The sequence below is a fragment of the Sus scrofa genome, chromosome 10 (genome assembly GCF_054392235.1).
Source record: "Sus scrofa isolate SSC_HxYL_T2T_F1_AM1 chromosome 10, Sscrofa_HxYL_maternal_Yorkshire_Landrace_v2.0, whole genome shotgun sequence".
In the NCBI taxonomy this organism is placed as follows: Eukaryota; Metazoa; Chordata; class Mammalia; order Artiodactyla; family Suidae; genus Sus; species Sus scrofa.
Window position 1 is genome coordinate 49,028,360 of NC_139392.1, and position 27,973 is coordinate 49,056,332.

General features: G+C 38.7%; 1 protein-coding gene and 1 pseudogene across 1 annotated transcript; both read left to right on the forward strand.

Moving 5' to 3' along the window:
- Positions 1–883: 883 nt before the first annotated feature.
- Positions 884–27,961, forward strand: LOC146399375 (olfactory receptor 5AN1-like). The gene is made up of 3 exons (XM_084979666.1): positions 884–985; positions 23,219–23,268; positions 27,010–27,961. The coding sequence occupies exon 3, from the start codon at positions 27,023–27,025 to the stop codon at positions 27,959–27,961; it is 939 nt and encodes a 312-aa protein (XP_084835792.1). The 5' UTR covers positions 884–985; positions 23,219–23,268; positions 27,010–27,022.
- LOC110257916 (olfactory receptor 5AN1-like) lies at positions 4,314–5,260 on the forward strand (annotated as a pseudogene).
- Positions 27,962–27,973: the final 12 nt, after the last annotated feature.

Sequence of the window (27,973 nt, forward strand, 5' to 3'; positions counted from 1 at the left end):
TTACATCACACCTACATTCTGAATATCTCACAACTCGGAAGAATTAAGTGCGGATTCAGATCAGTGGATCTTTAGAAGATTCGCCTTTTACCTAAGAAAGTGGGGCGGGGCACGCATGTGATGTTTCCCAGCTCCTCTGTGCCAGAAGTTCTCCCACTGGGGCCACCTCTCCGCTTTCCAGCAATGGCTCCAGGACCAAACCTGGTGCGCCCAGGGTCACCACCGCCTGCTCCTTGCTTCAGCTCCAGGGTGAATAATTACCATTCTGATCATGCCCGACTTATCTGCTCTTGCCACTCTGCCTCCTGCCCCACCAACCTGGAGGAGTCAAGGGCCAGCCCTGAACTCTCCAAGTGGACCAGCGTCTAGGCACTCCCCGCAATCTGGTAGGGCGCTTTCTTTCTATCCCTTTTCCAGAGCTCCCACGGTCTACTGTCCAGGGCTGGGCAGAAGCAAGGCCCCATGGAGCTGAAAGCCCACCACCGTGCTGCAGCGAGTTGCCCCTCCCACCAGCACAGAGCACTCTGGCTCAGCCAGGCATTTCTAAGGAGCTCGCCACTTACCCCTCCCCCATCCCCCACCGCAGTTGGACCCCAATTTGGTTTGGTTTGAACTTACCCTAAAGTCGGCCTGAAGCTGAGCCAGGGCACACTCTCCTCTCTCCTCAGCGCACTCTCCAGGGCAGTCGGGTGGGCAGGGGGCATCACTGAACGGGCAGGTCCTCATTGCCGCCGTTGGTCCTCATGGTCGCCGCACCTCCTCATGGTCGCCGCACGACTGCATTGTCTCCCACATCTCAGGAACCCAGCACAGGGAGCATATCCTTCCGCCCACAGCCACGCCCACAAGCGCTAGTTCTCATTCTCCAGCGTGGAAATTCGACCTGACTTGCCTTGGTAGTAGGATTCCCACCCCTCTGGGTTGGGGCTAGGTCTGCCTGCCTTGGATCGCGGATCTTCCTGCAGCTCCAGCAGCCAACTGCAAGGTAGGAGACTAGAGTGTGCCCTGGGTAATCTAGCGATGCCCTGAGGAACAGTCTGGGCCTCACTCTAGGGCCAGGTTTGGTTATGGCCAGCACATAGGTTTGTGCAGGGAATGAATAGGAGTTTGATGGTGTCTTGTCTTACCTTTAAGTTTTTACTGCATTTTGAGTTTATTTTTGTCCACGGTGTGAGGGTGTGTTCCAGTTGCACTGATTTACATGAAGCTGACCGGTTTTCCCAGCACCACTTGCTGAAAAGATTGTCTTTTTTTCCCACTTTATATTCTTTCCTCCTTTGTGGGAGATTAACTGACAGAAGGTGTCTGGGTTTATTGCTGGATTCTCTATTCTGTTCCTTTGGTCTGTATGTCTGTTTTGGTACCAGTACCATACTGTCTTATTTGTAATATTAACTGAAGTCTGGGAGAGTTATGCCTCCTGCGTATTCCTCAGGATTGCCTTGGAAGTTTTGGGCTTTTATGCTTCCATATTAAATTTGAATTGTTATAGTTCTATGAAAAATATCATGGTAATTGAGAGAGATTGCATTGAATCTGTAGTTTGCTTTGGGTATAGAGGCCATTTTTATGATATTAATTCTTCCAACCCAGGAACATGGAATATCTCTCCATTCCTTTGAATCCTCTTTAATTCCCTTGATTAATATTTTATAGTTCTCAGCATAAAAGTCTTTAACCTCCTCGGTCAGATTTATTTCTAGGCAGTTGATTTTTTTGGCCGCAATTTTAAAAGGTATTGTATTTTTGTATCCCTTTTCTAATATTTCATTGTTAATATACAGAAATGCAACGGATTTCCAAATGTTGTCTTGTGCCCTGCTAATTTGCTGAATTCATTGGTGATCACTTCAGGTAGTTTTTGTGTGGGGTCCTTAGGGTTTTTTATATGTAGTATCTTGTCATCTGCATACAGTGACAATTTTACCTCTTCTATTCCAATTTGGATAACTTTTATTTCTTTTGTTTGTGGGATTGTTGTTGCTAGGACTTCCAATATTATGCTGAATGAAAGTGGTGAGAGTGGGCATCCTTGTCTTGTTTCAGATTTTATCAGAAAGGCTTTCAGCTTTTTTCTATTGAGTATTATATTTGCTGTGGGTTTGTCATAAATGACTTTTATTTTGTTTTTGTTTTTTCTGTTTTTTGTTTTTGTTTTTGTTTTTGTTTTTTGCTTTTTAGGGCCTCATCCATGGCATATGGAAGTTCCTAGGCTAAAGGTGGAATCAGAGCTATAGCCACCAGCCTACACCACAGCCACAGCCACAGCAATGCCAGATCTGAGCTGCGTCTGCGACCTACACCACAGCTCATGGCAATGTCAGGTCCTTAACCCACTAAGAGAAGCCAGGGATCAAACCCGAATCCTCATGGATCCTAGTCAGGTTCGTTAACCACTGAGCCACGAAGGGAACGCCCGATGAATGACTTTTATTAAGTTAAGGTACGTGCCCTCTATACTGAGTTTGGTATGAGTTTTATTCTTACACCTTTGTAGAAAGCTGTGTAAATCCCACACTGTGGGATTCAGAGTTCACACTGGGGAAGAGCAGAGATCCCCTCCTCCCTGGTTTCCCAGGCTGATAAAGAGTCATCCAGAAGGTGACAGTTGGAGGGTGAAAATCATCAGTATCTCATGTTCTGCATTGATGCATAAAGTGAGGCTGTTTTCCAGAACCTGGGCTCTGTGGTTGGGTTTCTGTGGCTCCTCATGCAGGATCCTGGACCTCCTCACCTCAGGGCTGACTGTTTTCTCACAGACTTTTTTTTTTCTATGGGCATGGATAGGATCCCTTAGTCTGCTTGGTCACCAAAGTGAGTCAGCGCAGTGTCTGTCCCTATCTGATTGAACAGCTTCCTCCCATCCCCCTTTCTCCCCATGGAATCCATGTCACAATCCGCCCTCCCATCCACCCCCTACCCCCCACCAGTTGAATGTTCCTGATATTTGGCTCCATCTTGGGATGTGGATCAAGTCAAAATTGGTAGAATTTACCATGAAGCCATCTGGTCCTGGGCTTCTCTTTGTTGGGAGGTTTCTGATTACTAGTCTCCTTACTAGTTATTGTTCTGTTCAGACTTTCTATTCTTTTCTGATTCAGTTTTTCTAAGTCATACATTTCTAGAAATTTATCTGCTTCTTCAATGTTGTGGAAAACCATGGGCAATGAGGGGCCATTTTTGTGTGGCACTGAAGCAGCAGAGAGGAAGGGCAGTGAGGTCAGAGTATAGCTTCTTCTCTATTCTTTTCATGTGGTCCTTCTTGGTCTCTGTGGCCCAGGGATGATGCTCTTCATCCTTTGTTTTTGAATTTTAACATTGGTATCTTGCCTATGAATAGTTACCAGTTTTTTTTTTCTGGTGAGGAGGACTGAATTCAGGAATAATCTATGTTGCTATATTGATTATGACACTCAGAACTAAAAATTGAAAGTCTTAACCCTTAACCAGTCTTTTATGTCGCTTCTTAAAATGAAAAATTCATGCAATTAGGACAAAAGTTGGGGCCAGTAGTGAGTCATTCTAGCTTCCCTTTGGAATGTTTTGTATGAAATCTTCCCTAAGAAGACTTATTTCATAACTTAGTGGGGCAAACAGGCTGTCCCTCCAAAATATTATCAGGATTATAAATCATGGTGTAATTTTCTAGGCCACCTAGGAGCTGTTTGGTTGAATATATGTACAAAAATCTTGAGAAGTTATAATAAACAGTAATTTTTTTCTTATGTGTAAAAGAAGAAAATATAAAAACCTATCTAAAAGGTCATTTGGGAGAGAAGAGCTATTTCAAAATTATTCTGAAATGGTGTTACTTATGCAATACTATTATTAAGCAGCAGTTACCCCTGAATTATCAGAGGTCATTAAAAAAGCTGTTATTTAATTTTTTTAATTTCATGGTATATTTGAGATATAATGTTGTGCCAATTTCTGCTGTAGAGCAAAGTGACTCAGTCATACATACATATACATTCTTTTTTAAACCTATAATTTTAATCAATGATATAATCTTTTATATAGTAATCACAAAATTCATATTGCTTTTTGAAAACTTTTCAGTCAACTTTGAAAATATCTTTGTAATTTATCATGAGACTTCATGGCATAACTGAGAACCTGAAGCACTGAGAAGGCTCTTGCCAACAATTCAAGATGAAAAGCTGAGGTCTTTACCCCAAGACACTGAAGGATATTCCCTTTGCCAGTGCTCGACGGTGGAAAAATATGGCATGCATTAGATTGGTACTGTTACCATTTCACCTGAGTCAGCAATGCATTCTCTTGTCTTTTCTGACTTCAGGAGTACAAAGACAATGACTGGGGGAGAAAATATTACAAATATCACAGACTTTATCCTCCTGGGATTCTCAGATTTTCCCCATATCAGAGCAGTCCTCTTTGTTGTGTTCCTGGTGATATATATTTTGACACTGACTTGGAATCTGTGTCTCATTGTCTTGATAAAGATGGATCCCCACCTCCACATAGCCATGTACTTCTTCATCAGTAATCTGCTCTTTATAGATATATGCTATGTGAGCTCTACAGCCCCCAAGATGCTCTACGACTTTTTCCAGGAAAAGCCAACTATCACCTTTGTGGGTTGTGCCATTCAATACTTTGTGTTTTCAACCATGGGACTGAGTGAGTCTTGTCTCATGACAGTCATGGCTTATGATCGATATGCTGCCATTTGTAACCCACTCCTCTATTCATCAATCATGTCACCCTCTCTCTGTGGTCGGATGGTGCTGGGGTCCTATATGGCTGGACTCTCTGGTTCTCTGTCCCAAGTGTGTGCCATGCCTCAGCTCCACTTCTGTGGGCCTAATGTCATCCACCACTTCTTCTGTGACATGCCCCAGCTGTGGGTTCTTTCCTGCTCTAACACATTCTTTGTACGACTCTTAACTGCTATATCAGCAATGATCTTTGGGATAGTAAATGCCCTAGTTATCATGATATCCTATATCTACATTGTCATCTCCATCATGAAGATCACTTCAGCTAAAGGCAGGTCCAAGGCTTTCAACACCTGTGCTTCTCACTTGACAGCAGTTACCCTCTTCCTCTCTTCTATACCTCAAGAACCTGTGTCTATTTGAGTTCCAGCTCTGGTGGTTCCCCAGGCTTTGACAGATTTGCATCAGTCTTCTACACTGTGGTGATTCCTGTGTTGAACCCTTTGATATATAGTCTGAGGAACAAAGAAATCAAAGATGCCTTGAAGAGATTGAAAAAGAGGAAAGAGTGTTGCTGAGGCAACAGACTGTGATGTCTGACATGTTTGTCCTGTTAGAATCACCTTAACACACAATAATATTCACATGAATGGAGAATAACAAAATTCATACTGCCTTGGACCAAAAAGGTTTAATGTGACAGAGATCATATGCCAAAATGGACATACGGCTATATCCTACCACACAATCAAAATATCTTTAAGTCCTTGTGGCCCATTATTTTCATTCTACATGCGGTGTGGCTTCAGCATTTATTCACTTATCAGCAAGTATTCATGAAACATCAAGGTTTCAGACTTTGTTGCTTTCTTTTTGCCTCCGAGATGATGTCTGTTCAATCTTAAACTTATGACCCGAAAGGAGAGACGTGACAGAAGTCCCAGGATTGTGGAAAACTTATCTCCCAAATATTCTGATACAGCCTAATCTAGACATGGCGGTGACAATTGTTTGCTCTGTGTTTCTGACCAGAATGAACATGAACAGATAGAGGGGATATACCATTGGTCAGAAACAAGGTATACATTTGGCCTGACTGTGCCTCCTGCAGAGAGTAGTCTGGGATAACGTATGTTTGTGTAAGGCTTCTTTCAGTGCTTGTTATCTAAGTCTCTGGCTACATCCCAATCCCCAGCAGCTGTAGTCCAAGGAAGGAGGAGGTGATTTAAATCATGAAGAGGAATGGAATGATATATGCAGCCCCTTCTGGGCTATTTACTTATGAATCTGTTGGTGTAATTTTTTGCATCTAGTATCCAGTGGGGATTTTTGTTGGAGATGGTATCCAAAAATCCACGTCACAGTCAATAACAATTTCTTATATTGTAGGATTCAAACCTCTCTCCCATTAAATTTGGAAAATTTACCATTGGTAACATAGGCAACAGGATCATTCTTATCAAGAAGTTTCTGCTGTTTCAAACATCTCAACATGTTTGGTGTGATGAGAATTGTGTGAGAATTTATGGCAATAATGGTGTTATTTACTTATATTCAATATTGCAGAGGAAGACCAAGTATAGAAAACATATATACTTTCCTTCCTACTGAAAGTGGCCAACATTTTATGTCCTAGAAATTTATGGTTTTGTAGGGATTGTATAATGGTTGGAGTAGAATGGTTAGAGGTATTGTAATGCTGATATTTTCTAGTTAACCTCAAGGGATAGGAGAGGAAACAGGCTGTGGTTTAAGCAGTGTTGTTAATTCTAGCCATCTTTTGTCTTCAGAAGGAAGATGTAAATTTGTGGTCCTTGTGGTTTGGTTAAAAAGAGGACTAAGGCATGTTCCTGACTGTTGAGTTTCCAGATTTCCCAACTTCAACACACTGATTAAAGTGTATTATTAGTTTACATATTGCCCTTGGAGAGTCATTGGATTCTTAATGTTGTTTTGGGGTCTCAGTTTCAATGGTCACATGAATTATTCTGTTAAACAACTGTAAATGAAGAGACATTTGAAGCTCTTACCAAGTTCTCCATGAGTTTGCACTTGCACACAATTGACAGAAGAGGAATTGTTGATCTCTTGGGAGAGTGTGTGAGGGGTTACCCCATGCCAAAAAATAGTGCAATGTAAATAAATGTTGTGTGCCCACCTCACATCCATCCGGGCTTAGGTACATTTTCTTAAGCACTGCTCTTTAAAAATATGTATGTGTGAGTGTAAGAAGCTCTTTGCAGGAAATGGTCCTCAGCAGGAAGCCCCTTTGTTTTGTCATTGTAGCAGAGATTTATTATAACTAAGCTTAAACCATGCACCTTCCTGTTCTACTCATCTCAGGCCCAAGCACACCTTTCAGATCTTTTGATCAAGCAATATCTCACCTAAGCTGTGGTTTCCTTCCCTAGATCAAAGAGGTAGACATGAAGAATAAGAAATTAAAAGATGATCAGATCTCTTCCTTAGCTTCCACATTTCAGTTATCTCATTAATAAACTGTGAACAAGAGAACATCTCAGGAAAGGTCACAAGATGTTGACAAGCCTGAATGTCAGGAGGTGCATCAATGGGAGATGGTTAAGTATCTGATCTCTGGAGTTCCTTTGTGGTACGACGGGTTAAGTTTCCATGTTGTCACTAGACTGGCTTGGGTCCCTGGCTTGGTCCATGGCCAGGGAACTTCCACATGCCACATGTGTGGCCCTCCCCTGAACAAAATGACTCTGATTCCCTATCTGAAGGACTAACTGAGATTACTTCCCTTTTTCCCTTTAAAACCATTCATGGCAAAGCAGAATCTACAGAGATGGTTTTTGGACACACCATATTCACCATCTCCCTAGATGGCTAGCATTCTGATTAAAAGCAACTATCCTTGCAATGGAGAGCCCAACCTGATTTTGATAACATGAATCCTATTTCTAATCGGTCTGGGGGCCTCAGTAGGAGATAAGCCTCTGCTGTGTGTTTATAGCACAATATTGTTGGTGATGATTACTATGCTATGCCTTAGACCTCCAGAATGTATTCATCTTCCTATTGCAAGTTTGTACCCTTTAACTTCATCTCCTCATGTCTTCTGCTCCTGCATCCCCTGGTAATCATCATTCTGATTCTGTTTCTATGAGATTGGCTTTTTAAACTTCACATAGTTGTGATATTATTTAGTACTTTTTTTTCTGAGTCTGGCCTATCTTAAGTATCATAATGCCCTCAAGCTCCACACATTCCTTTCAGTCACAAATGAGAAGATTTCTGTTTGTCTCATGGCTGAATAATATTCTATTTTATATGTGTATCTCTTGTTCACTTTCCATTTGTTGCTGAATTTTTTGGTTGTTTCCATATTTTGGCCTTGTGATGAATTCAATTAATATGGAAGTGCTATCTTTTCAATATTATATTTTTATTTACATTTTATATATAGTCATAAGTTGAACTGCTGGATCATATGATAGATCTATATTTAATTTTTTGAGAAACTTCATACTGTTTTCCATAGCAGTGAAGCCAATTTATCACCCACTACCAGTGTACAAGTGTTCCTTTATCTCCACATCTTCACCAATTCTTGCACTTTTTTTTTTCCTTCATGATCATCAGTCTAATGGTTGTGAGGTAGTATCTCATTGTGGTTTCAATTTACATGCCCATGCAATTTGAATACAATGAGAACCATGCTGAGACATAGTACAAGTAATATGTCAAATGGTAAAGACAAGGACACAATCTTAAAAGCTGCAAGAGAAAAACAATTTCTTACAAACAATGCAACCTCCCTAATGCTATCGGGACATTTTCATCAGAATATTTCCAGCCCAAAGGAAGTGACAGGATCTATTTGAAGTGCTGAAAGAAGAACTTGCCAACCAAGAAGAGTCTACCTGGAGAAGTTGTCCTTCACAATTAAAGGAGTGAAAAACAGTTTTTCAGAAAAGCAAATCTGATGGATTTTTCACCACTCGATTGCCTTTACAATAAGTGTTAAAGGAATTTTTTCAAGCTGAAATAAAATCTCGCTAATAAATAACGGGAAACATATGATAATATAAATGATTAGTGGGGGTAAATATTGCTAAATTCAGGACATTCTTATGTAGTAATCATGCTGATATGGCAATCATAAATCTAGTATAAATATTAAAAGAGAAAATAGGTAAAAATAACTACAACTACAATAAATTTAATGGATGCACAGGTAAAATGATGTGGATTGTTATATCAAAAATATAAAATGTGGGAAAGAAGGGTAAAATATAGTTTTTGTGTGTATTTGAACTTGTTATCATCTTAATGTAGACCATTAATAATTTAAGATCTTTTAAAAAAATCAAAGCGTATTTGATTTACAATGGTATGTTAGTTTTTGAGTATATAATGAAGTGATTCAGTTATATACATATATTTCTTTTCAGATACATTTCCATTATAGGTTATTACAGGATATTGAATATAGTTCCCTGTGCTATACAGCTGGTCATTGTTGTTTGTCTGTCTTATATTTATTAATGTGTCTCTTAATCCCAAACTCCTAATTTATCTCTCATCCACTTTTCCCTTAGGTAATCATAAGTTTGTTTTCTCTGTTTTGTAAATAAATTCATTTTTATCATTTTTTAGATTCCACATATAAGTGATAGCATATGATATTTGCATTTCTGTCTGATTTTCTTCACTTAGTATGATAATCTCTATGTTCATCCATGCAAGATATTGAATGAAACCTTACAGTTGGCACAAAACCAAAATCTATAGTAAATTCACACAAGGTAAAGAGAAATGAAGCTAAGCATACCACTACTCAAAATCAACAAATTATAGGAGTTCCCATCGTGGCGCAGCAGTTAACGAATCCGACTAGGAACCATGAGGTTGCAGGTTTGATCCCTGCCCCTGCTCAGTGGGTTAATGATCCGGTGTTGCCATGAGCTGTGGTGTAGGTTGCAGACGCGGCTCGGATCCTGCATTTGCTGTGGCTCTGGCGTAGGCCAGCGGCTACAGCTCCGATTAGACCCCTAGCCTGGGAATCTCCATATGCCGCGGGAGTGGCCCAAAGAAATAGCAAACACACACACACAAAAAAAAAAAATCAAAAAATTATAGGGAAAAGGGCAAAGAGAAGAAAGCAATAAAGGAATTATTAAACAGCAAGAAAAAGAGTCACTAAACAGAAATTGTAAGTTCATGCCTATCAATACTACTTTAAATGTAATAACCCTAAAATATCCAGTCAAACCCACTGAGTAGTGAATGGATAAAGAAGCTATGCCCAAGTATATGCTGCCTATAAAAGACTCATTACAACTTTAAGAACACACGTGGAATAAAAGTGAGGGGGTAGAAAAAGAGAAAATTCATGTACATGGAAGCCAAAAGAGAGCTGGGTTAGCTATACTTATATCAGAAAAATTAAAGAGGCTTGAAGACACAATGTATTATATGAGACAAACCAAGGTTATTCCGTGAAGATAAAGGGATCAATTTTGTTGGTTTCCAATTCTAAGCAGGAGTCATAGTCTTCTAGAAAGAAGGCTGAAGAAGTGGAGCAATGTTTATTGAGGCAGGTGGGGTTAGTTCAATAACTTCAATTGGCTTTTACAAGTATGAAAAACCTCTGAGATAGGATGGTTTCCTTGAATTCTCACATTTGATTCTCATAAGGCTTTATGTTAGACTATTAAGTTCTTCACCTCAAAGTTGAGGCATCTGCATTTCAAGAGGTTCAGCATCCCACATCTTACTCATGCTTCTCAAGGGAAGTCAGGTGGCTTTCCCTATAGGAAGCCTCTTCTGACCTTTGGCACGACACCTACATCACTGACTGTATCTGTGTATGAATCAGAAACTCTCAGTGACACTGCACATTCCTTGAGGATGAGACCATGTTTTATGAACCATTGTAACCGTGGGACCACTGATAGCATCTGGTGCTTGCGAGGGGATCAATAACTTCTTTTTTTCTGTTTTGTTTAAATAAAAACTACCTCTTGAAAAAAAGAAGAATCTGTTTGGTTTCAATGATTATATGACTAGCTTTTATCATGGGAATATGAAACTACTAGCATATTAGCAAGAACAAAAGAATATATTTAGTTCTTTGCCCCAACCATCCCATTTTCCCTGGAATTAAGGTTAGCTGAAGTAGATGAAATCAAGGGTGGGACCTTGCTAAAACATTCCTAGTAGGGCAGAATAGATGAGCACCACTATTAAAAAAAAAACACAGAAGTTTTATGGAAATGAGCTGAGGTAGGTATTTTAATGAATAAATAGTAATGCAGCATAATATATTGAAAGAAATCCAATTCAGAAAACCTCACACCTACTATTGATAGAAGGCATGCTATGTAATAGATACTCTACATAATGATTTATGAGCATTCCCTAATTTGATTCTGTCTAGGAAGAACTACTCAATGAAATAGCTCCTACTGTCAGCTTCATTTTATGAAAACCTGAAGCGATAATTCTGAGGCTCAGCGTGGTTAATCTGCTCAAGGTCACACAGCACTCAAGTGGAAAAGCCAGACTCCCACCTCAATTTGTGATATGTTGATACCAATACCCATGGGTGTAACCATAATAATTTGTGGCCCTGTCATGAATTAGCTTTTTCAATTTTTGTATGTCTTCTTGCTTCAAATTCCTCACTTATCATGGGAAATCATGTTATGTCTGCCTCACAGGGCTGCTGTGGTAATTGTTTCAGATAACATATTTGAGAAAATGTGTATATATATATATATATATATATATATATATATATATGTTTTTTTTTGTCTTTTTGCCTTTTTCTGGGTCTGCTCCCATGGCACATGGAGGTTCCCAGGCTAGGGGTCTAAGCAGAGCTGTAGCTGCCAGCCTATGCCAGAGCCACAGCAACGCGGGATCTGAGCCATGTCTATATAGCTATTTTAAAATTTTTATTTTAAATTACTTAATTGATTATTTTTAGGGCCACACCCATGGCATATGGACGTTCCCAGGGTAGAGGGAGAATCTAAGCACTAGCTGCAGGCCTACGTCATGGCCACAGGATCCAAGCTGCATCTGTGACCTATGCCACAGCTTGATGAAGCAGGATCCTTAACCCACTGAACAAGGTGAGGTATCAAACCTGCATCCTCATGGATACTAGTCTGGTTCTTAACCCACTGAGGCGCAACGGGAACTCCTGTATGTATACATATAATAGAGTATGTGTGTATGTGTATATGTGTATAATGAAACTACTTAGTAAACAGGAAGTGCACATGCTTAACATAATTGTTTCAAGTTATTCTTACCAACTTGCTTTGTCATCTTGACAAATCCCTTAGCTCTACAGGCTTCAGGTCCTCACCTGGATATTGATGGTATTGGACTAAAAAATCCCTGGGTCTTTCTAGCTCTAATGACTTTGAGTTCATTAAAAGAAAAGCTATAATCCTAAGATTATGATTGGACTATTGGAAAGTAGGGAATGGATCCAGAAGGGGCATGGCAAAGTGGAGCGTGAAATTAGCAGGGACAAAAGCTCCATGACAACACTGACTCCAGAGAGCAAGTACCTGGAGAGGTTCCTCTCTCTAATTGTCCTTCTCCTTTCACCTCTGCCTATAGTACCATATTTAAGAGTAACACCCCTGTGAGAATCTCTCTGGCAGTGATGAACAGCCAGCTCATGGACAAAGTTCCTATCTTGAAGGGCAATAGGGCCCACCTGAAAAATTTTATGGGAGAACGAGATACACAGTGTCAACCTTTGGCAAGAACTCTGTCTTCTTGGGAACGGAGTCAAGGTGAGAGGATGAGATTTAGAGAGAACAGTGGGTTCTGTGCTATCTCTATAGCCATGTGAATCTTTTAGGAGGATGTTCATGGAGCAAAGTTTATAGTTCTGTTTCTTTCATTCTTCAACTCTTCCCCCCTCCTCATGTCCATACCCCCCTCATAGAGCTCTTCCTCATGTTCTCTTTCTCCTTACCCAGATTCTATGACTTTCAGTGAAAGGATGATCTCTACCCTAAAATTTTAGGTCCTCACTCTGGTGGGAGACAAATGTTGAGGACTAGTTCTGCAGTTTCTCAAGAATGTAATCTTGAACTCTGTTTCCTTCCATTTTTTTCCCCTGAAAACGAGGGGGTGATAGGATCCTGTAAAATCAAATGAAATCATGTCTACGAAGCCCAACACATTGTACAAGTTAATCGAGTGCTGAATTAAAATAATAATTTACTTCAATTCAGGGAAATTTCCTAAGATTTAAAATGCCTGTCTGTGTTTCCAAACTTTATCCATCCCATGGACTCTTTTGATTTACTTTTTCCTGAGGAATCTAATTTAAAAAATATAATTAATTTGATGTTGATTTCAATATACAGCTTGGATTCATTGTTTCTCCATAATGGTATGACGAAGTCCTCAAGTACCATTGCACTGGCTTTTTTTTTTTTTTTTTTTTTGTCTTTTTAGCTATTTCTTGGGCTGCTCCCACGGCATATGGAGGTTCCCAGGCTAGGGGTCCAATCGGAGCTGTAGCCACCAGCCTATGCCAGAGCCACAGCAACACAGGATCTGAGCCGCGTCTGCAACCTACACCACAGCTCACGGCAATGCCAGATCGTTAACCCACTGAGCAAGGGCAGGGACCAAACCCGCAACCTCATGGTTCCTAGTCGGATTCGTTAACCACTGCGCCATGACGGGAACTCCTGCACTGGCCTTTTGAAATATTTCAAATAGCTGTCCCCTCTCATGATGAATACCTTGGGGGTCTGATGATACAGGTGACACAGTCATCAGACATGCCCGCTCCTAGTACAGGTAGTGTTGGTATAGCTGTCACTTTAAATTTCTTTTACTTATCTTGTTCTTCATCCAGCACCATTCCTGGCTTTCTTCACATTATTTTGTACCCTGCACAACCTGGCAAATGACCATGTCCTTTGTAGATCATCTTTGGACAAAGTTTTGATTAGCTCTATCTCCGTAGTGAAATCTCCAAGCAATATTTACCTCAGTCATTTTTTTTCTTCTAAATATTAAGATGTGATGAACACGTTAAGAATTTTTAATCAAAAAGAGTGAATACATTCAGAATACATTTGCTTTTCCTCTAGTTTACCAAAGTCTAACAACAGAAATTTTTATGACAATTTTTTTCATGAATAAGTAAAACAATGCACTACTCTTCATTCTTTTCTGGGAGTGCTGGGTTACACAGAATGCTTAGTTGTGGCTGAGTCTGTTTCAAAAGGTATTCACAAAGTGAAGAATTTCTTAACAAGCAATTGGGCAAAATCTTGCGTGGTTTTACTGAATTGAATAATTATGTTGATGTTTTGGAGATGTTGTGTGTGAGAGTTTTTATTTTCAAAATATTTTTTTTGATTCCTACTCATCTTGGACAAATCATCTGAGAAACATATTAGCAGCACCCTATTGTAAGAGTAAACAGAAAGATTTTAAATTTAGTAAAACCATAAAATGAAATAAAACAAATACATTTATACTTTCATATTCAAAAGGGAGTAAAAGAACCATTTCCTAATGTATTAAAATATATTTATTTAATTATATAAATATTAGTACATGAGATGCTTATCATTAAATAGCGTAGCATCTCCACTAGTCCACATATTATTTGTAGTGAGAGTACCATCAGTTCAATTGTAGTTGGTGTTGATGGAGCATAAAAGCAGCATCGGGTGTTTACAATTTTGCTGAATGAGAGATGATGAAATAGCATGGAAATAAATCAGTCATTTATTAACAATATTCTGAGTTTAGGTTTAGAGGCCATCTAATTTAGGAACTCATTTTTAAAACAATTTAATTAGAGTACAGTTGACTGACAAGGTTGTGTTAGTTTCAGGTGTGCAGCAAAGTGAATCAGTTGCACATATATGTATACTTCCATTCTGTTTCTTTCCCCATGCAAGTTATGGCACAGTATTGAGTAGATTTCCCTGTGCTGTACAGTAGGTGCTTGTTACCTATTTTATACATGGTAGTTTATATATATCAGTCCCAACCCCTTACTTATCCCTCTCCCCACATTTACCCTCTGGTAAACATAAGTTTGGTTTCAAAAACCTGAGCCTGTTTTTGTTTTGTAAGATTTTTTTTTTTCTGGATGCACATGCAGGATATTGTAGTTTCTGAGCCAGAGATCCAACTGAAGCCACAAGCTGTGATCCATGCCCCAAATGTGGCAATGCCAGATCTTTAATTCATTGTGCTGGGTCAGGGTTTGATCCTGTACCACCTCAGAGACAATGCCAGATCCTTAACCTGCTGTGCCTCAACAGGAATTCCATCTATTTTGTAAATGATTTTTTCATCATTTTAAATTAGATTCCACACATTAGTGATCTCATATGATATTTATTTTTCTTTGTCTGGCTTACTTCACTCCATATGATAATCTCTATGCCCATCCATGTTGCTGCAAATAGCATTATTTCGTTCTTTTTTATGGCTGAGTAATATTCCATTGTATATATGCTAAATGTCTTCTTTATCAAATCCTCTGTAGATGGACATTCAGGTTGATTCTATATCTTGGGTATTGTAAACAGCGCTGCAGTGAACATTGAGGTGCATGTATCTTGGCAAATTATGGTTTTCTTGAGATATACGCCCAGGAATTGGATTGCTGGAGCATATGGTAGTTGGAAGAACTCCTTGGTCCTTTTGTTTTAGTTCTCCCTTATTTTTTCCTTTACAGTGAGGAATTCCATAAGAATGACAATTGCCAACATTTATTGATTGCTCACTGTTTTAAGGCCTTTATGTCATTCAATCCCTGAAACAACCCTATAAGTATTAAGAGCCCCATGTATCAATGAGGTGTCTGAGGGATTAATAATTTTCTATAGGTCACACATCCAGTAATAAATCAGGAAAGTCTGAGTCTGTTCTCCCTGCCATTCTCTATCTTTCATTCTCTCCCTGTCATTTTCCCACTTTTTTATCTCTCTTCTTAGCTACTATTTAGGATTAAAGTTTAATATATTTTAATAACTTGTTCTTATTATAAAGATAGGAGTTGTGGAAAATTGAAAAACAACCAACAAGTGCAAAGAAGAACATCAACTCCATACCAATGATTATTTTAGGCATTTGTAACCAGCTCACATTTTGTGTGTGTGTGTGTGTGTGTGTGTGTGTGTGTGTGTGTGTGTGTGTGGAGAGAGAGAGAAGATTATATAAATTACATAAAGTATTTTTTCCTCAATAAGGTAGGACCATTTTGTGTACTCAACAGCAGTATTTACTTATGCGTCCCCCTTTTTTTTTCTTTTGTCTTTTTAGGCTGCACCTATGGCATACGGAGGTTCCAAGGCTAGGGGTACAATCAGAGCCATAGTGCCAGCATACACCACAGCTCCTGGCAACACCGGATCCTTAACCCACTGAGCGAGACCAGGGATTGAACCGACAACCTCACGGTTCCTGGTGGGATTTGTTTCCACTGTGCCATGACAGGAACTCCTACTCATGCCTTTTATTTTTTTTTTTTATTTTCCCACTGTACAACAAGGGGGTCAGGTTATCCTTACATGTATACATTACAATTACATTTTCCCCCCACCCTTTCTTCTGTTGCAACATGAGTATCTAGACATAGTTCTCAATGCTCTTCAGCAGGATCTCCTTGTAAATCTATTCTAAGTTGTGTCTGATAAGCCCAAGCTCCCGATCCCTCCCACTCCGTCCTCCTCCCATCAGGCAGCCACAAGTCTCTTCTCCAAGTCCATGATTTTCTTTTCTGAGGAGATGTTCATTTGTGCTGGATATTAGATTCCAGTTATAAGTGATATCATATGGTATTTGTCTTTGTCTTTCTGGCTCATTTCACTCAGGATGAGATTCTCTAGTTCCATCCATGTTGCTGCAAATGGCATTATGTCATTCTTTTTTATGGCTGAGTAGTATTCCATTGTGTATACATACCACCTCTTCCGAATCCAATCCTCTGTCGATGGACATTTGGGTGGTTTCCATGTCTTGGCTATTGTGAATAGTGCTGCAATGAACATGCGGGTACACGCATCGCAATAGACGCAGAAAAAGCATTTGACAAAGTTCAACATCCATTCATAATCAAAACCCTCGCCAAAGTGGGTATAGAGGGAACATTCCTGAATATAATCAAAGCCATTTATGATAAACCCACAGCAAATATAATCCTCAATGGGGAAAAACTGAAAGTCTTCTCACTCAAATCTGGAACAAGACAGGGATGCCCACTCTCACCACTGCTCTTCAACATAGTTTTGGAAGTCCTGGCCACAGCAATTAGACAAACAAAAGAAATCAAAGGCATCCATATAGGAAGAGAAGAGATAAAACTGTCACTGTATGCAGATGACATGATACTATACCTAGAAAACCCTAAGGACTCAACCCAAAAACTCATGCCTTTTAAATTAAACACTTTGCCATATTATATTTTTATATTTTGTGACTATTTTTCACCAGTTCATCAATTATTATTAAAAAGCATTTTATGTAAGGGAAATTTTAGCCATAACCATATTTGAATTGTTATATCATATTTTCCTTATTGTTTCTGTGTTGGTGTTATATTTCAGAAATGTTTCCCATCTCAAGAGTATAAAAATGCTTATGTATTTATTTCCCTAATGCTTTTTACTTATAGGGAACTGGGTCTCACAGACCATTTATGGTAGAGTTTATCCTTTATGAATTTTACATACTGACTTTATCAGATATTAAATTCTTACTGATAACAAAATTTATTTCTTAAATTTCTATTTGCTCTTTTGACACATCTATTCTTACAAGAACAATTAATTGTCAACATTTATACTACTTTTTGTTTTCTGAAAGTTCAACTCCTTTCAATTATTAATCATTTCCAGAGTTTTCTTGGATGTTACTATTGATTTTCTCTTTCACCTCAGTTTGGGTTATGGACAGTGTCAGATGTAATCTGTTATGAATCTGTCAGGGACCTGTAACATGCTGAATGTACCAGCAAAAAGTAGAAATATACCTTTGTAGTATTTAAAGATTGAAATATTTGCTTTGACTCCGGACATCAAGGCCCATCATAGATTGATGCCAATTTTCAATAGACCCATATGTTCTCAAATTCAAGCAAAGTAAATTGAACATGCTTTAGGTGATTTGTATCTTCATGGCCACAGCTCACTTGACTTGCCTCTAAATGAAGTCTGAATCTACTCCTGCCTTGAGGCAAAGATACATGACTGTGTACAGGGCTGATGATGCCTCAGGTATTTCCACAAATTAACCCATAAAACTCTAGCACTGCTGGCATTCCTGTCCCTGGGCACATCTATTGATTCATGGTTATCTGTAAACCATCAGTGATAATAATAACCAACAGCTCTTGAGCAGGATTGTGGTACTTGATTTTGTGCTGAGCATCTATATCCCATTTGCTTTATAATTTGGGTGTTTGGCTGTGCTCACTTCATTGTGAGTATATTGGACAAGTGTGTTTGACCTACTGGGACATAAAGGGAGAAGGTATCAGAACTAAAACTTTTTTTTACAGTTTTGTTGAGATGGAATTGATATATAATATTGTAGACATTTAAGATGTACAACATAATGATTTGATATAAATAAATATTGCAAAATGATTACCATATTAAAATTAGTTAATGTCCATATTTCTTACAGGTACAATTTTTTTCCTTGGGATGAGAACTTTTAAAATTTACTCTCTTAACAGCTTTCTTTTTATTTAATTTTATTAGCATATAGTTGACTTAAAATGTATTAGTTTCAGGTGTACAGCAATGTGAATTAGTAATACATGTACTTATTTTTCCCCATGTAGGCTATTACAAACCATTGAGTAGATTTTCCTATGCTATACAGTAGGTTCTCATTAAGCATCTCTTTTATACCATAGTGTATATATGTTACTCTCACCCTCCCCATTGTTTCCTCTCTACAATGGTTTCATTTATGGTAACCATAAAATCAGGTTTTTTTTTTTTTTTTTTTTTTTGCCTTTTTGTCTTTTTTGTTGTTGTTGCTATTTCTTGGGCCGCTCCCACGGCATATGGAGGTTCCCAGGCTAGGGGTCCAATCAGAGCTGCAGCCACCGGCCTACGCCAGAGCCACAGCAACGCGGGATCCGAGCCGCGTCTGCAACCTACACCACAGCTCACGGCAACGCCGGATCGTTAACCCACTGAGCAAGGGCAGGGACCAAACCCGCAACCTCATGGTTCCTAGTCGGATTCGTTAACCACTGCGCCACGACGGGAACTCCTAAAATCAGTTTTGAAATTTGAGTTTGTTTCTGTATTATCAAGAAGTTCTTTTATATCATTTTCATTAGATTCCACATATATCATGTGATATTTGACTTTCTATCTTTCTTCATGTTGTATGAAAATCTCTAGGTCCATTCATGTTGGTGCAAATGGCATTATTTCCTTCTCTTTTGTGATTGGGTAGTATCCCATTGCATATAGGTACCACATCTTATTCACCCATTCTTCTGTTGATGGACATTTAAGTTGCTTCCATGTCTTGGTTATTTTTAATAGCAGTGCAATGAATATTGGAGTCCATGTATCTTCTTGAATTATGATTTTCCCTGGATAGATGCCCAGGAGTGGGATTTCTGGATCATATGGAAATTCTAAAGTTTGTTTTTAAAGTAACTTCCATACTGTTCTCTATAGTGGTTGCATCAGCTTACATTCCCACAGGCAGTGCAGGAGGGTTCCCTTTTCTCTGCACTTTCTCCATCACTTATTGTTTGTAGACTTTTGGATGATAGCTATTCTGACTGGTGTGAGGTGATATGTCATTGTAGTTTTGAATTGCACTTCTCTAATAATTAGTGATGTTGAGCATCTTTTCATGTGCTTTTTTTTTTGCCACATGTCTGTCTTCTTTGGAGAAATGTCTATCTAGATTTTTTGCCCATTGTTGGGGTTTTTTGTTATTTTGGTAGAAAGCTCAATGAGATATTTATGTATTTAGCAGATTAATCCCTTGTTGAGCACTTCATTTGCAAAGATCTTCCCCCATTCTGAAACTAGAGATGCAAGAAGAGACAAAGGCTAAAATTTTTAGAAGGAAATAACTTATAAAGATCACAGCAGAAATAAATGAAATTGAGACAAAGAAAACAATAGAGAAGATCAATGAAACCAAAAGTTGGTTCCTAAAAAAAATTAAAAATTTGATTTACTTTTAGCCAGACTCACCAAGAAAAAAAGGGGAGAGGGCTGAAATCAATAAAATGAGAAATGAAAAAGAAAAAGTTACAATGGTCATCACAGAAATACAAAGGATCATAAGAGACTACTACAAGCAAACTATATGCCAATAAATTGGACAACTAGAAGAAACGGACAGATACTTAGAAAGGTACAACCTCCCAAGACTGAACCAGAAAGAAATAGAAAATATGAGTAGACCAATCATAAGAACTGAAATTCATACTATGGTTAAAGAATTCCAAAAAACCAACGTCAGGGACTGGATGGCTTCACAGGCGAATTCTGTCAAACATTCACATAAAAGTTAACACCTACCTTTCTGAAACTCCTCTAGAAATTGCATAGGAAGGAACATTTCCAAGTTCATTCTATGAGAACACTATCACCCTGATACAAAAATCAGAGGATATCACACAGAGAAAAAGAAAATTACAGGCCAATATCACTTATGAACATAGATGCAACAATCATCAACAAAATACCAGCAAACTGAATCCAAAAATAAATTAAAAAGTTATATCCCACCATGATCAAGTGGGATTTATTGCTAGAATGCAAGGGTTTTTCAGTATCTGCAGAGCAATGACTATGACATGCCACATCAACAAACTGAAGAATAAAAACCATATGATCATCTCAATAGATGCGTCAAAAGCTTTTGATAAAATTCAACACCTGTTTCTGATAAAAACTCTCTGGAAAGTGAGCAAGAAATAGAGGGAAACTACCATAACATACTAATAGCCATATATGACACATCCACAACTGACATCATTCTCAATGGTGAAAAATTCAAAGCATTAACAACTCTCAAATATACAATATAGAATTCTCAATTATTGTCATTATGTTGACTATTACATTCCTGGAACTCATTTATCTTATAACTGAAAGTTTATACATTTGACCACCTTCTCCCAATTCTCCCATTCTCCATCCTCTGCCTCTTTGGAACCACAGACTTGGTCTCTGCTTCTATGATTTTCTTTTTATTTTTTAGGGCTGCACCTATGGAATATGGAAGTTCCCATGCTAGGGGTTGAATCAGAGCTACAGCTGCTGGCTACAGCCACAGCCACATCTATGCCAGATCTGAGCAATGTCAGTGACCTATACCACAGCTCTTGGAAATGCTGAATCCTTAATCCATGGAGTGGGGCCAGAGATCAAACTTGTGTCCTGATGGATACTAGTCAGATTCGATTCCACTGAGCCACAATGGGAACTCTTCTATGATTTTTCCCCCACACATAGTGAGATCATACAGTATTTGTCTTTCTCTATGTGACTTATATTACTTAGCACAATGCCCTCAAGGTTTTCTGATGCCTGAAATGTATATATATCATGATTTCTTTATTCATTCAAATGTCTTGGCTATTGTAAATAAAACTGCAGTGAACATGGGGCTGTAGATATCTATTCTGGACAGTGATTGTGTTTCATTTGTATATATACACAGAAGTGAAATTGCTGAATATGCAGTTCTATTTCTGGTTGAGTAAACTTCACTCTGTTTTTCATAGTAGCTGCACCAACTTACATTACCATTGCAGTGAACAGGGTTCCCTTTTCTACACATTCTCACTAACATTTGTTATCTCTTCATTTTGATAATAGCCATTATAACATGTGCAAGGTCATAGCTCATTAAGATTTTGATCGTCATTTTTCTGATGATTAGTGATATTAAGCAACTTTCCATGTGTCTATGGCACTTGGTTGTCTTCGTATTCAGTCCCTTTGCCTAATTGCTAATTGGGTTCCTATTGAAATTATTTTTGGTATTGAGTTCTATATCTCATATATTTTTTAATTCATCCTTTATCATATGTGTGGTTTGCAAGTATTTTCTCTCATTCCATAGGTTGCTTTTTCTCTCTTTTTAAAAGCTAATTATTTTGCTGTGCAGAAGGTTATTTTATTTGATACAAATCCACTTGTTGATTTTTGAGATTTGTTTTTTTGCTTTTTCCTTATTCAAAAAAAATCATTGCCAAGGCCCATATCAAGAAATTTCCCCCCCTTGTTTTCTTCTAGGAGTTTTATGGTCATTGGTTATATAGAACCATTTATTTAAGCCTTAGTTCCCTTCAAGATAATTTTTTTGAGTGGTGTAAGATTGAGATCTAGTAGTCACATTCTTTTCATATGAATATCCAATTTTCCCTATACCACACATTGAAGAGAATTTCTTCTCTCCATTGAGTATTTTGGTTACCATTGGCTTGAAACATCTTCCTACACTTTCATTCTCAGCCTCTATCTTTAAAGCTAAAATGACACTCTTGAAAGAAACGCATTGTTGCATATTGCTTTTGTATTTATTTAGACAGTCTATGTCTTTTGTCAGGAGAATTTAATCTGCTGATGTTTAAAATAATGATTGATAGTTTATGACATTACTGACAAATTGTTAATTGTTTCTGTTTTATAGACTCATTATTCCTTGCTTCTTATCTTGCTGTCTTCTTTTCTGAAGTGATGTCTTTGTGTAGCAGTAAACTTTGACATTTTATCATAATCTTTTGTGTTGAAACTACAGGTTTTTCCTTTGTGGTTACCATGAGGCTTACAGGAAATATATTTATAACATCCAATTTTAAGCTGATAACAATTTAACTTGGATGTCATTCCTACATTTGACACTGCTTCATCCCCTGCCCTTACTTTTTATGTTATTAATGTTGCAATTTACAAGTTTTAATATATGAATTATTGTATCTATGGCTTTGTTTAGACGTCTATTTTTAAAATTTAAATCAGCATAAGTGCATTACATACCACAAGTACAATATTAAAACATATGACTTTGACTCTATATTACACTTACCAGTGCATCTTACACCTACATTCAAATGTTTATTTCCTTGTGAAGTACCTTCTGGCATTTCTTGGAAGGCAGGTCTGGCTGTGATGAATATCCTCAGCTTTTCTTTGGTTTTAACAGTTTTATCTCTGAAGGAACACTTTACCATGTATAGTATTCTTGGTTAATAGTTTTTCTTCCAATAAGAAAGAAAGGGCCCTCTCCTGACCTAAAAATTTTCTGAGGAGAAATCAGCCCATTATTTTATGAGGGGGAGTTCCCTTTTAGGTGATAGGTTGCCTTTTTCTTGTTGTTTTCAAAATTCTCACCTTTGACATTTAACAGCCTAACTGTAATATTTGTCAATGTAGTCCTTTATGACACCTTGTTGGGGGCTTAGGGATCTCTTGAACGTGAATGTCTCTTTTGTTCCCCAGATTTGGGAAGCTTTTGGTCATTAATGATTTATGTATTCTTTCTATTCCTTTCTCTTCTAGGAATACCAAAATGCGCATATCTTTTGTCTTGATGGTGATGGTGTCCCATAGTAAGTCTTGTAGTTCTTAAATTTTTTTCATTCTTTTGTTTTCTTTGACAGAATAATTTAAAATGACTTATTTTCTATCTCACTGATTCTTCCTGCTTGGTTGAGTGTAGTGTTAAAACACTCTATTGATTTCTTCATTTCAGTCATTTTATTATTAACCCCTAGGATTTCTGGGTTTTTTTGTTTGTTTGTTTGTTTATGTCACACCTATGGCATATGGAAATTCCTGGGCCAGGGACTAAATCTGAGCCCCAGCTGCAGCTACAGCAATGACAGATTCTTTAACTCACTCTGCGAGGCCATGGATTGAACCTGAACCTCTACAGTGACCCAAGTCACTGCAGTTGTTTTCTTAACCCACCACCACAGCAAGAGCTCCTGCTTTCGTGTGTGTGTATGTGTGTGTCTCTCTGTGTGTGTGGTTTCTCTTTCTTTGTTGAACTAATTTTGTTCATTTTGTTAATGCATTCTTAATTTCACTTAGTTGTCTTTTCATGTGTTTGCCTTGGCAACAAAAGCTATTCCCCATTCAGTTCAGCTTGGAGTTCTAGATGGGTCATCTAGTAATACCCTTGGGCTGCTGGGGCTAGCTAGCTATTAAAGTCTATTTATGGGTGAGGACACTGTCCATGTTCTGAAGTTGGGGAGAAGATGACAATGGTTTGACACAGTTGATAGGATTTCTGCCTTGGTATTTGGGCCAAGAGTGGCATTAAGAGAGGCACAGCCATTGATTGGGCTCTCTGCTCACATGCTACTGAAAGCAGAGTTGTAGGATGGGTTATGCAGCTTTCCAGATCCATTGGTTAGTTCTTTTAACCATGTATGGCTGAAGGCTGTATTCAGCAGTAGTTCAGGCTAGCAACTAGCTTCCTTGCCTGAGCATGGTGATAGAACAGGCCCCAAGACTGGCAAGGCTCCATATTTGGGTAACTGCACAAGTTTCCTGGCCTGATGGAGCCACTAGCTTTGGTCTGCAGATGGGCAGAGCCACTGACTGGACACTCCACTCATGTGCTCCTGGCTTGTGTAATTTTCTGAGTGTTCCAGCCATGCTTCCTGTAGGGGTAGTGCTTGAGAATAACCTCAGTAGTAGGGAGGATTAGGAATTAGGGATGCAAGAGAATAGGCTTCAAGGCTCACTGTATGGAGTCTCATATCAGGCAGAACTGCTGCAAGCAGGAACTCAGTCTGCTCAAAGTACTAATTATTGCAAATCCTGTCCCTCTTCTCTGGCACAATCTGATTCCCAGTGGTCAAACCCCATGGATTACCACATAGCTTCTAGGAAATGAGACTGAAGTGGCCCTCCTGAGCAGTGACACATAATGCTGGGGGAGCTGGAGGTACATATCGGCCTCTCTTTTTCTCACTAAAGAAAGCAGAGGCCAAGAGGGGTCCTCTTGGTGTAGTACTGTGTCACATAGGGGAAGGGCAATGCAGTGAAATGTGCTGCTCCTCTACCCTTCTAATGTGGGCCTTCTCCATCTCTGTGGTCTAGGGGTGTGCTTCTGCCTTATTCCTGTGTTTTAAGATTTTCACATGTTATCTTGTCTGTGAATAATTGCTAACACATATATATTTTTTGTCCTTTTGGTGCTGCACCTGTGGCATATGGAGGTTCCCAGGCTAGGGGTCTAATTGGAGCTACAGCTGCTGGCCTATGCCTTAGCAATAGCAATGCAACAACAATGCCACAGCAATGCCCCATCTGAGCTGCGTCTTTGAATTACACCACAGCTCAGGGCAATGCCAGATCCTTAACGCACTGAGCAATGCCAAGGATCGAACCAACAACCTCATGGTTCCTAGTTGGACTCCTTTCCACTGCGCAACTATGGGAATGCTGCAAAAATTTTTTTTTGGTGGCGGGAACTGAAGTCAGGAATGACCTATGTTGTTATCTTGATTATATCACTGAGAACTAAATCTCTAACGTCTGACCTTTCACAGAGTACTACACTGTTTCCCAGGAGGCAAAATATCTTAAAATCAGGACAGGAGTGGGGGCCAGTAGTGAGTTCTTCTAGCATCATTTTGGAATTGTGTATAAAGACTTCCCTAAGAAGGCCTATTTCATAATTTAATTGGGCATCCATTCTGTGTATATCAGGATTATAAATCAGATGTAATTTTCCACATCATTTTGGACTTGATGTATTGAATATATTTGTATAAAATGTGAGGAGTTATTATTTATGGTGTAATTTTTTATGAGTAAAGGAGTAATTTTTAGGGAGTTCCAATTGTGGTACAATGGAAACAAATCTGTCTACAATCCATGAGGATGTGGGTTTGACCCCTACCCTGACTCAGTGGGTCAGGGATCCAGCATTGCCATGAGCTGTGGTGTAGGTTGTAGATGTGGCTTGGATCCTGCTTTGCTGTGGCTGTGGTTTAGGCTGGCAGCTATAGCTGCAATTCTTTCCCTAAACTGGGAACTTCCATATGGCATGGGTGCAGCCCTAAAAAAGCAAAAAGAGCAAAAAAGTAATTTTTAAATTTTATCTAGATGACCATCATGGAGAGCACAGCTATTTCAAATGTTTCCTTTCCTTTTGTTAATGTGGTGTATGACATTGCTTGATTGTCATATGTTGAAGCATTCCTTGGACCTGTAAGAGGTCCAACTTGATCATGGTTTGTGATCCTTTTCATATATTATTGGATTTGTTTTGCTAATTTTGGTGATGCTTTTTGCATCTATATTCATCAAACCTATTGGCCTGTAACTGTCTTTCTTGTAGTGTTTTTGTCTGATTTTGGTATCAGAGTAATAGTGGCCTCATTGAATGAATTTGGGAGTCTTTCCTTAAATTAAATTAAAAATCTGTCTAAATGGTTATCTGGGAAAGAATAGCTATTTCAAACTTATTCTAAAATGATGCACTTATGTGTAGTGATTGTAAAGCAGAAGCTCTATATTGAATTATTAGAAGTCTCTTAAAAACTTGTTATTTTAATCAATGATATCATCATTATATGTGTTCTCACAGGATTTCTATTTTCGTTTAAACATTTTCAATCAACTTTTAAAATATGTCTTTTTGCTGAAGTTCAAATTTATTGGTCAGAGAACAGCTCAGCTGTAGGACGTTTACTTTTTTTGTTGCACTGTGTACATATCATTTTATGCAGTGTAAAATGTTAAAATTTAATAGTGGATTTCAGGAAGACTTTGAAGATGCATGTTACATATAAAGTCACAATAAATATACACAGGGAGGGACAAAAGTTATCATAAAATAAGTCTTTTTTTAGGGGTCTTTTTAGGGCCACACCTGTGGCATATGGAGGTTCCCAGGTTAGAGATCAAATCAGAGCTACAGCTGCTGGCCTATACCACAGCAACAGCAACAGAGGATCCAAGCCACATCTGTGAACTGCATTACAGCTCACTGCATGCCAGATCCTTAACCCACTGAACAAGGCTAGGAATTGAATCCTCATCCTCATGGATACTAGTCAGATTTGTTACCACAGGGCCACAATGGGAACTCCTCATAAAATATACCTTTTAAGTTTAATGAGACCTCATGAAATAACTGAGAACCTGAAGTACTCAGAAGGCATTGCTTAAAATTCTAGATGAAAAGCTGGGGGTTTTCCTCTCAGGACAGTGACACATTTGCATTTTTCCAGTATTCAATGGAGGAAAAATATGCCACATATGAGAATTGTAATGCTGCCATTTTACCTGAGTCAACAATGCATTCCCTTGTCTTTTTTTTCTGATTTCAGGAGCACCAATCCAATGATTAGGGGAGGAAATACTACAGAGATCACCTCTTTCATCTCCGTGGGATTCTCAGATTTTCCCAGAATCATAGCAATGCTCTTTGTTGTATTCCTGTTGATCTATATGACAACCCTGACTTGGAATATGTGCCTCATCATCTTAATAAGAATATATGCCCACCTCCACACACCCATGTACTTCTTCCTTAGTAATCTGTCCTTCATTGATATTTGCTATGTGAGCGCCACAGCTTCCAAGATGCTCTATAACTTCTTCCAGAATCAAAAAATTATCACCTATGTGGGCTGTTTGGTTCAGAGTTTGGTTTTTTTGACCATGGGACTGAGTGAGTCTTGTCTCATGACAGTCATGGCTTATGATTTATATGCTGCCATTTGTAACCCACTCCTCTATTCATCAATCATGTCACCCACTCTCTATGGTCAGATGGTGCTGGGGTCCTATATGGCTGGACTCTCTGGTTCTCTGTCCCAAGTGTGTGCCATGCTTCAGCTCCACTTCTGTGGGCCTAATGTCATCCACCACTTCTTCTGTGACATGCCCCAACTGTTAATTCTTTCCTGCACTGACACATTCTTCTTACAACTTTTAACTATTGTATTAACTATGATCTTTGGGATAGTAAATGCCCTAGTTATCATGATATCCTATGTCTATATTGTCATCTCCATCATGAAGATCACTTCAGCTAAAGGCAGGTCCAAGGCTTTCAACACCTGTGCTTCTCACTTGACAGCAGTTAGTCTCTTTTACACCACAAGTATCTTTGTTTATTTAAGTTCTAGCACTGGAAGTTCTTCCAGCTTTGACAGATTTGCATCAGTCTTCTACACTATGGTGATTCCTATGGTGAACCCTTTGGTATACAGTCTGAGGAACAAAGAAATCAAAGAAACTTTGAAGAGGTTGCAAAAGAGGAGAAGGTATTGCTGAGGTCACAAATTC